The sequence below is a fragment of the Dreissena polymorpha genome, chromosome 4 (genome assembly GCF_020536995.1).
Source record: "Dreissena polymorpha isolate Duluth1 chromosome 4, UMN_Dpol_1.0, whole genome shotgun sequence".
Classification (NCBI taxonomy): domain Eukaryota; kingdom Metazoa; phylum Mollusca; class Bivalvia; order Myida; family Dreissenidae; genus Dreissena; species Dreissena polymorpha.
Genome location: NC_068358.1, coordinates 15,187,115 through 15,201,168, shown reverse-complemented (window position 1 = coordinate 15,201,168; position 14,054 = coordinate 15,187,115). Strand labels below are relative to the sequence as shown.

General features: G+C 33.1%; 1 protein-coding gene across 6 annotated transcripts; it reads left to right on the top strand.

Moving 5' to 3' along the window:
* The first annotated feature begins 5,335 nt into the window (after window positions 1-5,335).
* LOC127880005 (serine protease inhibitor dipetalogastin-like) lies at window positions 5,336-13,816 on the top strand. 6 transcript variants are annotated; one of them, XM_052427192.1, is made up of 13 exons: window positions 5,336-5,403; window positions 6,254-6,353; window positions 6,841-6,902; window positions 7,448-7,541; window positions 7,902-7,963; window positions 8,509-8,602; window positions 9,874-9,935; window positions 10,488-10,581; window positions 10,942-11,003; window positions 11,142-11,235; window positions 12,201-12,262; window positions 12,822-12,921; window positions 13,649-13,816. In XM_052427192.1, exons 1-13 carry the CDS (start codon window positions 5,355-5,357, stop codon window positions 13,710-13,712), a joined length of 999 nt encoding a protein of 332 aa, XP_052283152.1. In that variant the 5' UTR covers window positions 5,336-5,354; the 3' UTR covers window positions 13,713-13,816. The 6 variants fall into 6 exon arrangements, with proteins under 6 accessions (XP_052283152.1, XP_052283158.1, XP_052283155.1 ...); XM_052427198.1 differs by lacking the exons at window positions 6,841-6,902; window positions 7,448-7,541; XM_052427195.1 differs by lacking the exons at window positions 7,448-7,541; window positions 7,902-7,963.
* Window positions 13,817-14,054: the final 238 nt, after the last annotated feature.

The window sequence follows — 14,054 nt, the reverse complement described above, 5'->3', positions numbered from 1 at the left end:
GTAGACGATTGAAATTTCCGCCTTCAAGATAAACGTGAGACGGAAATATCCTGTTTGAAATGTAAGTGCGTTGCTTAAAGAAGGACTGAGTTAGATTGCAGAAGGGAATGTCGCAATTAGTTTTAAACATACCCAAACAATAATTGATGGAAATGTAACTATATTCATTGTTGCATATTAAAATCTGAAAGTAATCTATTCAAGATTTCTGATTTAAAATACCTGTATTTGCAATATTAATAGAGAAATTCATTAATTGTACCAGTCATAAAACATAAACAGAAACGAACTATTTTTTTATGAATTTCATAAAGCCACTATATGATCGAATGTTTACGCGACGTAAACGCTGTCATTTCGAAGCTATTGGAGTCGAGACCGATTTGAAAATCACCAGTTCGTTATATATTTAATGACATGTACATAATAAAACAAAAGCAAACAAAAACAACAACATCGTTTCACATATTTACAACTAACTAAGAGAAAAAATAAAACCAATGCCCACTGCTAAATAAAGTTATTTGCAAAAAAAATAGTTGTTTAAAGCGTATTTAGCAAAATCAAATTTTGTGTGTTCGTATATTTGATTATACAAATTTTGTTTTTGTTTTTCAGTATAACATGTTTTGCGTCAACAGTAATCTTTAAGTGGTATCAAAATTACCGAAAACAATCTTAACATTTTTTTAATGGTAGTGGGGTCATTTAAAATTAACAATGCAGCAAGTCTGTAATTGGATCTTATCAAATAATCTTTTCAGAAAAGCAGGTGTATGCTTTCAAAACGTATAAATATTTTATAGTGTAACCGCTTTATTAAATGAGACATGAACACGGTTGTAAAGGTAATACAGTTTATACTAAAACATATTTTTCTGTCGAACGACATATATATATTCAATATTTTATGAGAAATACAAGGTTGTACCAATCGATTTAAAGCATTGACAGTCATTTTTGTAACTAACAAATGCTTCTATATTAACATATTAAACCAAATTATCATTCCTTGCGTTTTCGTTGAAGTCACTAAATTAATATAACTGATAATCGGATAAGAAACAAACATCAACAGATTACCTATCTGAAAAAAGTTACACAATTTCATTACATTAAACGGCAACAAACTCAATAAATAAATAATGAATATACGTTCTCATTGACGATATTTTGTGCATTATAATGTAATGAAATTATATAACACTGTTCTGTGTGAAACAGTCGCTAGATTATCGACTCGTGTAACAATTGCAATTGCCGACTCGTGTAGCCATTGGTTCAAAATAAATCTAAACCTGAAAAAGAGACAAACTCAGTATCCGCTTGGTGCGCTTGATTAGCAACGGCTACCCGTTGAACAAGTCAGCCTAGAAAATGAGACGAACATTTATGACATCAGGAATACATTTATTTCCCAGAACTATTAAAGAATGAATTGTGACGCATAGACACGAACGTGCTGATTTTTCCAATTGCTTTTAAGGAAATAGATGTTGATGCTCTGCTCACAGTGTATCAGTAGATGTACTGGACGCATAGAGAACTCTGTAAAGTTTTAAAATCAATTGTCTGACGATTTTGTTCGTTTTAAATATGAGCTTTGTTTTGTTTGAAAAGCATGTTTTATTGCAACTAACGTTTTGAAACATTTTTTTTGCGCATGTACTTGCAATAACAAATGGAAATTCGAAACATGTTTGTCTCTTTTTTATGCCATCGTTTGCTTAAATTGCTTGTATCAACTTATTTGGTTCTATGGACAATGTGTTTTTATGCATAGTATACAATTAGTGTTTTTTTTTGTAAATCAAGTTTAATCAGCCGAGACGAATATATCTATTTTGAAGAGTAAATGTCCTGGTAAAAGTATAAATTATATATTGCAGAATGGTATGTATTGATTAAGCCAGATGTTTTTGAAAGATTAAAACAAAACTTGTTGGAAATATGACATATAATGACATTTGTATAGAAAAGAAATCCGTTCGGGCTTCATACACATTCAACGACTAATAGTCTGAATAGAGCCGGTCCATAAGAAAACATTTTAAAGGGACCTTTTCACGTTTTGATAAATTGACAACATTTCAAAATTGTTTCAGATTTGCATATTTTCGTTGTAGTTCGATATTTATAAGGAACAGTAATACTGAACATTTACCATTCTCTAAAATATCAATTATATGCATCTTAGGACGCTTTAAAAACCTGAAAATTATAAAAGGTTGCAACGCGAAACGATTGAATAATGTGTAGAGTTCTGTTGTTGCCGTTATATTTTGTGACACTACAAGGGGTGCTTATATAAATTACAAAAATACATCATTCATTGTATGAGCACGGATCGCCGTTTTGTCTTAGAGTTAAACTTTTACTCCAGGGATCAGTGGTTCGAGCCCAGTTAAGGGTTACTTTTATTTCTTTCTTTAGTTTTATTCTTGATTTTTACTGGAACTTTTTAGATCCAATGTTGACATTTATGAATATAAACCATTTAATGACAATGCATGCAACAATCTTTAGCAATGTATCGTAATGCATATGACAACAAGCGTTATCACAACTGACAAGTCATTTAATACAGAATAAAACTAACATATCCATTTCATGACCGTTCAAAGTGTTTGACAAAAATATCCATGCCGCGCCATTTCAACTAAACCAGGATTGAATATATTAAAACTTGTAAATATCTCAAATCAGTTTAAATACAATACAAATACAATAAGTATATAATTTAATTAATTGATTAATGCTAATTCGTGTCATTGGTTTGTGATTACAAAAATTTAGACAAAATATAATATTATAATGCGTATGCTAAATAATCTCTTACTTTATGTTTTATTTAACATGTAATTTCTACGATTTATCACATATTGGGATTATATGGAGAACGATCTTTACATTTTGGTGAAGTTAAAACTGTAGATATTGGATCTAAACATTTTTTTGCATACCACAATCGTTCAAACGACACATGCTGTAATTCAAACGTTCCTATTGTTTAAATGATAATAACCTGATATATTTTCGTTTTTGATAGTTTGGTGCTTTTTAAAAAGTTTGTGTCGAATCGTTACTGTTTAAATTATTAAAACATTATGCATACGGTTTAATTTATTATCCTGGTAACAATGCAGAGGAGATAAAGTACATCACTGTCGTTCGTGTAATATAATCATTTACTTAAATTCGACCAAATTACACACTTTAATGTAAAACAACACTCACAAAATGATAAAGATATGTTGAGTAATTGTTTAATGTGGCAATCTGTATTTACTTCCGTTGAAGTATTCGCACATAGTCATTATTCATCTGATCAATACTATCAAAGAAATATCTTCTTTTGTTTTACATGAATCTCCAAGATGCGAACGCACGTGCGGTAATAACGTATAGTTTCCGGAACACGGGCAGGTCCCGGGCGCAGCTGGTAAGGTTGTACAAACATTCACTTTTATGTTTTACTGACGTGATAATATTTAGTCAAAGTAATAATCATGCTCATGATAGGGTTCAATATAATGCCGGTAAAATAAATAATTGCGTGTAGTGGATTTTGAGTTGGCTGTAACAGATGTGATGTTTTACATGTAGACACACCCTGCCAGCGAATAAATGAATGTATGCCAGAAGATGAGAAATATTCAAAGATATATATCTTTTTCAAAGAAATTCTATATAGAAAATCTGAACATATACTGCTTTGAAAAAGAAGTACATTAAGAAAAAGTTGTAGCAACGCTCTTGTTCAAGACAAATGCACGAAAGCAAAATGAATCGATAGCATTGCATTGAAATTCATTTCGGTAACATCAAATGTTAACATTGAAATAACATTTAAAAAGTATTCTAATTTTTAGCATTTCCGACTTACATATAAGACGTATGATAATGTAAAAAGAATAAAGCGAAAAATCATAGTATACAAGCAAACCAGAATTATTTAGAGGGTCACTCGTGCTTTTCTTAAATTCAATAACATAACGACCAAACATAATACAAGTTTCAGTTTGGTTGAAAAATTGGAATAATGAAACTCCACAAATATAATAAGGACTAAAATTCCTGTTGACACCCGCAACTCTTTTTATCTACAACCCGTGTCGTAATGCCCACTCATATTGGTGGTCGATATAACTTTATACAATACAGGACAATCCATACATAACTTAAATTACAATGATCAAATCTGGGGTTAACGCCTTGTAACGCTGTAATAATAAAATGTCATGCTGTTAAAATAATTGCAATAACAATTAGTAACGGGTTTAGAATTAATCAAGATATTTGCTTCCCAGAACTATTGATGCATAAACATTATACCTCTTATTATGTCAATTGCTTCCTTAGACAATATATGGAAACGCCTGAAACGAACCAATCGATATCTGGTCTACAAACCACATCAGCAAACTGTTGCAATACAATGGACAATTTCATGTCGTCCGATGCTTCCATTGACCATAGGCAATATGCCTATTATGTAAAACTGTGAGGTAATGTACTGGTAGAGTGCAAGGTTTTCTCAATGTTTAAAAAAATATCCATTACATGTATACAGTACACTAAGCACAAATCGAATCAGTTATATGTTGTTCTATAACTTAAAGTATACGTATTAATGTATTGATAACAATCTACCAAATAATAGCGTTATGATATATGTCTATAATAACATGACTATATATATTCCTTTTAAATTATCAACAGGTATGTGTCTACGAAACTATCGATTAAGTTATAAATGTGGGCTTCACTAACGGTAGCCTAGAGGACAACACTAACTTTTATTTTGGTATTCAACCACTCAGATTCTTTAATGCCGAATACATAATGCGCTTGCAATTTCCTTGTTGTGACACAAATCTATATATGAAGTCAGCATTTATTTAAACCAGTTAAAGAAGCAATAAAAGATCACTTCTCGTTATGCTGTAATAAAGTGAACCTAAAGTAATCACTTTAAACTTAGGCTTCAGTTCGAAATGCAATATAAACAAAAAACAATAAAAATAAGAAAGATATTAAAAATACTGAATTTATAACTCTATGGTTGTTATATATGACACGTTATCAATATTTTGTGTCCGTACCAGGTAGTGATGGCGAAATAGTACAACCGTTTTTGCTGAAGTGTTGCTGCAAAAATATGAGTGTTTTCGAAACTGGTACATCATGGCTTTTACACCATCACTTTAAACATTCGAGTGTTCGAAATATAGTTAAGTACTTTTCACTCGTCGTCAAATAGCTATAATATTTGCATATCCCTATTACAAACTGTATAAATGCCTTACGAATTTTTCATTTTGTCCAACAGTCCATTTGACAACCGATCGACCATGAAGACCATCCTAGCTATTGCAGTGTTCGCTGTGCTGCTGTTTGCAGGTACGTCCATTAGCTTTAGAAATTAAATATCGAACTTCGAGTGATTATAGGCTTACTATTTTTAGGATTCAGATAGAACATTGAAAATGTCATTTTACTTTCTTCTTATACATCAAATTACATTGATAAAATACAATCAAACTCTTCTCGACATGTCCGTGGATTGTGCATTTGACCTTTAAAACACGTAATTGTTATTAGATGTTCATGCACTTTACTGATGGCTCACCATGCTCTATACATTGATTTAATCAGACGACCAGACTTCAATTCAAGATTTTTTACCTGATATTAATATACTGTAATTATTTGCCGAAGTATTCTATATTAACGCTGTGATCACTGTAATGTATTGGAAAGCCTTCACACAAACGGAATGAAGTGTGCTCTGACTATCTCGCGGTGGTGATTCTAGCTCTAATCCTTAGAATTGTTTAATCGGCCCAGTTTTATTAATGTTTATTACTTTCTGTGTTTGTTTTATGTTTGTGTTTAAGAAATGGTTTCCGTCTTCTATAGAATTTTTAAATCTTTTATAATCACACGTATATGTCATTTATCTAAACTAAGAGACATGCTGATGGTAACATAAGTTCGCCCGTGATACTGTTCAGGAGATTTCTATATTTACGAGTATGTAAACGTTCATCATATTTAACTTACAGAAAGTTGCATACTTTTGACGAGGCGTTGGTGTCGTAACGTTCATGTTTCAGTAAAAATTGTTTTAACTTTTCTTAACTTGTGTCGTTTATTATATATTCGTAATGCTCATTAATAAGACGTTGAAAATATAGCAATGTAAAACTCATGATTTTGGTTAAGCATATATGTGATTGTTTTATTTCAGTAAGCGGCCAGGAGCACATGTGCATCTGTGGACAAATCTTTGACCCTGTGTGTGGTAGCGATGGTGTCTGGTACGACAACAAATGCCTCATGGCGTGCAAGTGAGTGATTGTGGTATCAGTGACTTACGGGTAAAATATTACTCATGGTTGCATTTGCCCTTCGATACACGTTTATTTCCTGATAGCGCTATCGGTGTTAAGGTTATTCCTGGTGCTGTTTGTTGGAATTTGTCATTATTAAATTTATTATTTGCAATGGATGCAAGGCGTATTAGCATACATGGATGATTGATATTCTTGTTTTTATTTTGTTATAAACAACATTACATGGCAGAAAGCACTATAAACAACAATTAACCAACTTGAAACCATTGAAATAATGTTACTTTCCAGTGCATAATAGCTTTATCACAATAATGATCACATTTTTATACTGGTGTTGTTACGAATATGCGCGCCTTATCATGGATAAAACACAGATAAATGTCGTAGGATTATTTAGAATTGTACTCCAGCTCAATCAGCGGAAGATTTACATGTTTAAACTTATGCTTTTGTATATTTATGTGAGCCGTGTGTGTTTCAGGTACATCCACGCCAATGAGGACCAAGGTGCCTGTGGAGCGAACAGGATGAGGCGAAGTGAAGGTTAGATCTCTCACGACTGGCATTTCAGCTTTCCGCGTTTTTAATGGTGTACATCACATTCCGTTATTGATGAATGTGTGTCGCAATCTTTTGACAATGGGCTTTTACAATTCTTGTATTAACAGTCTTATTTTTATTAATGTTTATTACAATCTGTTTTTGTTTCATGTTTGATGTAAACAAGGTTTGCATGATATCTTTCGCAATCGTCGATAGTAACACGTATATGCCGTTTGTCACTTGCCTTAAATAAGAGCCTAGCTGATGGTAACAGAATTGCACTCATGATAAGTCTGAGGAGCATCATTTGTCCTATATATACAAGGATATAACCTCTCATTATATTTAAGTAACGCTAAGGTACAGACTCTTTTCGAGGTTTGTTGTCGTTACGTGCATGTTACCGTAATTGTTTAGTTTCTGTTTAATTGTTTAATGTAATATATTGGCTTAATAAGCATTAAAATACTTTGCAATATACCGATAAACTAAATGCAATGATCAAGCATTTCGTAGTTAAGCATACACGAGGTTATTTATTTCAGGCGAGGAGCACATGTGCATCTGTGGACAAATCTTTGACCCTGTGTGTGGTAGCGATGGTTTGTGGTACGATAACAAATGCCTCATGGCGTGCAAGTGAGTGATAGTGGTATCAATATGTTTATTTAGCGAGTGTTGACATTTTCAATTCGTTTTCTCTACATGCTTGTCTTTATTTTGTTATAAACAACATTAAATGACAGAAAACACGATACACATCAATTTACCAACTTGATGCCATTGAAATACTGTTACTTTCCTGTGCAGAACAGCTTTATCACAATAATGATAACATTTTTATAATGGTGTTGTTACGAATTTGCGCGCCTTATCATGGATTAAACACAGATAAATGTCGTAGGATTATTCAGAATTGTACGTCCAGCTCAATCAGCGGACGATTTACATGTTTAAACTTATGCTATTAAAACTTGATGTGAGCCGTGTGTGTTTCAGGTACGTCCACGCAAATGAGGATCAAGGTGCATGTGGAGCGAACAGGATGAGACGAAGTGAAGGTTAGATCTCTCACGATGGCCATTCTAGCTTTACGCGTTTTTAATGTTGTACATTACATTCCGTTATTGACGTATGTGTGTAGCAATCTTTTTACAATTTGTTTTTACAATTCTTGTATTAATCGTCTTATTCTTATTAATGTTTATTATAAGCTGTTGTTGTTTCACGTTTGTTGTTAACAAGGTTTTCATGATATCTTTCTTAATCGTCGATAGTTACACGTATATACCGTTTGTCGTTTGCCTTATATAAGAGCCTAGCTGATGGTAACATAATTGCACTCATGATTAGTTGCAGGAGTATCATTATTCCTATATTTACAAGGATATAACCTCTCATTATATTTAACTAACGTTAAGGTACAGACTCGTTGCGAGGTGTGTTGTCGTACCGTGCATGTTACAGTTATGATTATGTTTACTTTTAATTGTTTCATGTAATGTTTTTGCTTAACAAGCATTAAACTACTTTGCAAATATGCCGATAAACAGTATGCAATTATTAAGAATTTTGTAGTTTAGCATATACGAGGTTATTAATTCAGGCGAGGAGCACATGTGCATCTGTGGACAAATCTTTGACCCTGTGTGTGGCAGTGATGGTGTCTGGTACGACAACAAGTGCCTCATGGCTTGCAAGTGAGTGATAGTGGTATCAATGACTTACGGGTAAAACATGACTGATGTTTGCATTTGTTATTGGGTACACTTTTATTTCTTGATAGTGCTATCGGTTTTAAGGTTATTCCTGGTGCTGTTGTTTTGATGGAATGGGTCATTATTTTTTGGGGACAGTGGTATGATGCTGGTCTAGGGATCGGAAGGTCCCTGGTTCGAATCCCGCCCAGGAGGCTGGATTTTTCTGAGCAAAAATTATCCCACGCTTGCTCCTCTCCACCCAGGCGTATAAATGGGAACCTGTGAGGGAAATAAGCTAATGTGTCGTGACTGCCTGGTGCGCCATATGTAAACGAAGGACTTAGATCCCAGTGATCGGGGGGTTAATGTAAAAGTCGGCTGAAGATATATATCGAAGCAGACTATAAACCGCACCTTTAACTTTTATTTAATTTATAATTTGCAATGGATGCAAGGGGTACTAGCATACATGGATATTTGGTATTTTGAAAATGATGCAACTTTTTAAGTTAATTCAAAATATGGTCACAATTATACCAATGGTTGCTCTATGTTTTTATCTAAAACCATTATTACAAAAGATGTCATTCAATAAATATTACATTTTCCGCGATTCGACTTGTTTATGATTCTGTGTATATATATATATGATAGACATTGAATGGATGCAAAACATTATCTATGACGTTTTATTCATAACTATGTTAATTATTCCTTCTTAAACTGTTGTATTGCAAGTTCTCATCATTTTTATTAAACATTGCTTGGCATTTAACGTTTCTTATAGGAGACTCCATTTTTAATTGTACGAATAGTTTATGCATGTTATCATGATGTGATATGTTTATAATAAGTATCTTGACTTCAACAAGCTGCATAAACATGTATGTATTTAAGATAAATATAGATTAAGTCCTTTTTGAGTTCAAATATGTTTATTTAGCGAGGCTTAGACATTGTCACATCGTTTTCTCTACATGATTGTCTTTATTTTGTTATAAACAACATTAAATGGCAGAAAGCAAGATAAACATCAATTTACCAACTTGAAACCATTGAAATGATGTTACTTTACAGTGCATAATAGCTTTATCACAATAATGATAACATTTTTATAATGGCGTTGTTACGAATATGCGCGCCTAATCATGGATAAAACACAGATAAATGTCGTAGGATTTATTCAGAATTGTACTCCAGCTCAATCAGCGGAAGATTAACATGTTTAAACTTATGCTTTTGTATATTTATGTGAGTCGTGTGTGTTTCAGGTACATCCTCGCCAATGAGGACCAAGGTGCCTGTGGAGCGAACAGGATGAGACGAAGTGAAGGTTAGATCTCTCACGACTGGCATTCCAGCTTTCCGCGTTTTTAATGTTGTACATCACATTCCGTTATTGATGAACGTGTGTCGCAATCTTTTGACAATTGGCTTTTAAAATTCTTGTATGTGTATTACCAGTCTTATTTTTATTAATGTTTATTACGATCTGTTTTTGTTTCATGTTTGATGTTAACAAGGTTTTCATGATATCTTTCTTAATCGTCGATAGTTACAAGTATATGCCGTTTGTCACTTGCCTTAAATAAGAGCCTAGCTGATGGTAACAGAATTGCACTTATGATAAGTCTGAGGAGCATCATTAGTCCTATATATACAAGGATATAACCTCTCATTATATTTAAGTAACGCTAAGGTACAGACTCTTTTCGAGGTTTGTTGTCGTTACGTGCATGTTACCGTAATTATTAAGTTTCTGTTTAATTGTTTAATGTAATATATTGGCTTAATAAGCATTAAAATACTTTGCAAATATACCGATAAACCATATGCAATGATCAAGCATTTCGTAGTTAAGCATACACGAGGTTATTTATTTCAGGCGAGGAGCACATGTGCATCTGTGGACAAATCTTTGACCCTGTGTGTGGTAGCGATGGTTTGTGGTACGACAACAAATGCCTCATGGCGTGCAAGTGAGTGATAGTGGTATCAATTTGTTTATTTAGCGAGTGTTGACATTTTCAATTCGTTTTCTCTACATGCTTGTCTTTATTTTGTTATAAACAACACTAAATGACAGAAAACACGATACACATCAATTTACCAACTTGATGCCATTGAAATACTGTTACTTTCCTGTGCAGAACAGCTTTATCACAAGAATGATAACATTTTTATAATGGTGTTGTTACGAATTTGCGCGCCTTATCATGGATAAAACACAGATAAATGTCGTAGGATTATTCAGAATTGTACGTCCAGCTCAATCAGCGGACGATTTACATGTTTAAACTTATGCTGTTGAAACTTTATGTGATCCGTGTGTGTTTCAGGTATATCCACGCCAATGAGGATCAAGGTGCCTGTGGAGCGAACAGGATGAGACGAAGTGCAGGTTAGATCTCTCACGATGGTCATTCCGGCTTTACGCGTTTGCTCAATAAGCATTTAACTACTTTGAAAATATACCGATAAACTGTGTGCAATTATTAAGCATTTCGTAGTTAAGCATATGCGAGGTTATTTATTTCAGGCGAGGAGCACATGTGCATCTGTGGACAAATCTTTGACCCTGTGTGTGGTAGTGATGGTGTTTGGTACGACAACAAGTGCCTCATGGCTTGCAAGTGAGTGATAGTGGTATCAGTGACTTACGGGTAAAACATGACTAATGTTTGCATTTGTCATTTGGTACAATTTTATTTCTTGATAGCGCTATCGGTTTTAAGGTTATTCCTGGTGCTGTTTTTTGGAATGGGTCATTTTTAAATTTGTAATTTGCAATGGATGCAAGGGGTACTAGCATGCATAGATATTTTGAAAATGACGCCACTTTTTAAGTTAATTTTAAATATGGTCATAATTATACCAATGGTTGCTCCATGTTTTTATATAAAACCATTATTACAAAAGATGTCATTCAATAAATATTACATTTTTCGCGATTCGACTTGTTTTTGATTCTGTGTATATATATATATGATTGACATTGAATGGATGCGAAACATTATCTTTGACGTTGTATTCATAACTATGTTAATTATTCCTTCTTAAACTGTTGTATGGCACGTCCTCATCATTTTTTATTAAACATTGCTTGGCATTTAATGTTTCATATAGGAGACTCAATTTTTAATTATACGAATGGTTTATGCATGTTATCATGATGTGATATATTTATAATAAGTATCATGACTTCAACATGCTGCATAAACATGTATGTATTTAAGATAAATATAGATTAAGTCCATTTTGAGTTCAAATATGTTTATTTAGCGAGGCTTAGACATTGTCACATCGTTTTCTCTACATGATTGTCTTTATTTTGTTATAAACAACATTAAATGGCAGAAAGCAAGATAAACATCAATTTACCAACTTGAAACCATTGAAATGATGTTACTTTACAGTTCATAATAGCTTTATCACAATAATGATAACATTTTTATAATGGTGTTGTTACGAATATGCGCGCCTTATCATGGATAAAACACAGATAAATGTCGAAGGATTATTCAGAATTGTACGTCCAGCTCAATCAGATGTTAAAACGTATGCTATTGAAACTTGATATGAGTCGTGTGAGTTTCAGGTACATTCATGCAAATGAGGATCAAGGTGCATGTGGAGCGAACAGGATGAGACGAAGTGAAGGTTAGATCTCTAACGATGGTCATTCTAGCTTTACACGTGTTTAATGTTGTACATACAATTCAGTTGTCGATGTATATGTGTAGCAATCTTTTGACAATTTGCTTCTACAATTCTTGTATTCATCGTCCTAGTTTTATTAATGTTTATTACAATTTGTTTTTGTTTTATGTTGGTCGTTAACAAGGTTTTCATGATATCTGTCGTAATCTTCGATAGTTACACGTACATGCCGTTTGCCACTTGCCTTATATAAGAGCCTAGTTGAAGGTAACATAATTGCACTCATGATAATCTTCAGGAGTTTCATAATTCCTATATATACAAGGATATAACCTCTCATTATATTTAGTTACGTTAAGGTACAGACTCGTTGCGAGGTTTGTTGTCGTTACGTGCATGTTACAGTAATGATTGTTTTTACTTTTAACGTGTTCATGTTATTGTTTCATATAATGTATTTGCTTATCAAGCATTAAAATCCTTTGAAAATATACCGATAAACTGTATGCAATGATTAAGCATTTCGTAGTCAAGCATATATGTGCTTGTTTTATTTCAGTAAGCGGCGAGGAACACATGTGTATCTGTGGACAAATCTTTGCCCCTGTGTGTGGTAGCGATGGTGTCTGGTACGACAACAAGTGCCTCATGGCGTGCAAGTGAGTGATAGTGGAATCAGTTACGTACGGATTTAACATGACTGATGTCTGAATTTGTCATTAGGTACACCTTTTTGGCCTGCAATTCAGTGATAGTGCCCTCCAAATGAAGGTTATGCCTGATGCTGTTTCTGAGTATTGGCCATTATTTAATTTATCATTGGAAAACACAGTTTAAGAGTATCAGAATTGAGTATGGAATGTGTTATTCCTGTTGGTGTATGCATGCATTGCTCGTTGATTTTATTTGAAGATTACACAAATCCAAATAATCCAAATAAATTAATTGTGAATAAGACACACTCCTATCCACCGATGACTTAATTTACTCACATAAAAACACGAAAAGGGTAAAAAGATATACAGTTATTCTTACATTTTAAACGATTTACTTTTCAATTATTCTTTGAATGCATATACAGCTAAAATACGGTATCTTTTAAGTTGAATTCATAATAATGTTGATTATTGATTCTTAAACTATTATCCTCTTCAAAATTAATTAAACGTTAATGCTTTTTTTTATTAAACTTTTTTATCGGTGACTCCAGTTGTATTTGTATATCATGCCTGTTACATTTATTTATATCATGCTATGATATATTTGCAATTTCACTTAAACAAGATAGATATGTACGTATTAATTTTAGATAAATCGGGAATAGCGAACGATTTATATGTTTACTATTATTGTATTGAAACTTGATGTGAGACGTGTGTGTTTCAGGAACATCCACGCCAATGAGGATCAAGGTGCCTGTGGAGAGAGCTCCGTCCTTCGCTCTGGCTGATTTAACTCCTTCACCACCCCACACCGACAAACAAGCAGCGAACATTATGTAACTTAAAAAAATAATAGTGTAATCTATTGAGGAATAAATAAATTTGGAAGCATTACGTCATCATGTGTTTGTTATAATGTGAAGGCTCCCTAAATGGCGACATTTGGTATGAAACATGAAAACTAAAAGAAAAATAATTAATTGTTGCTCTATATAAAACAAACGAATGACCAATATATGGACAGATAATAATATACAAAAAGCAACATAAAAATTGGAAAAGCTGACTTTGATAATCGCTTGTGAAAGCGCAACCAACATTAAGTTAGCTAATTAGTTAAGAGACAACAT

Excerpts from the sequence above, each read along its gene's own strand:
- LOC127880005 (XM_052427192.1), top strand. The coding sequence starts at position 5,355 with ATGAAGACCATCCTAGCTATTGCAGTGTTCGCTGTGCTGCTGTTTGCA. Across the intron at positions 8,603-9,873 it reads AAGTGCCTCATGGCTTGCAA|GTACATCCTCGCCAATGAGG; the intron begins GTGAGTGATAGT and ends TGTGTGTTTCAG. Across the intron at positions 11,004-11,141 it reads CAGGATGAGACGAAGTGCAG|GCGAGGAGCACATGTGCATC; the intron begins GTTAGATCTCTC and ends TATTTATTTCAG.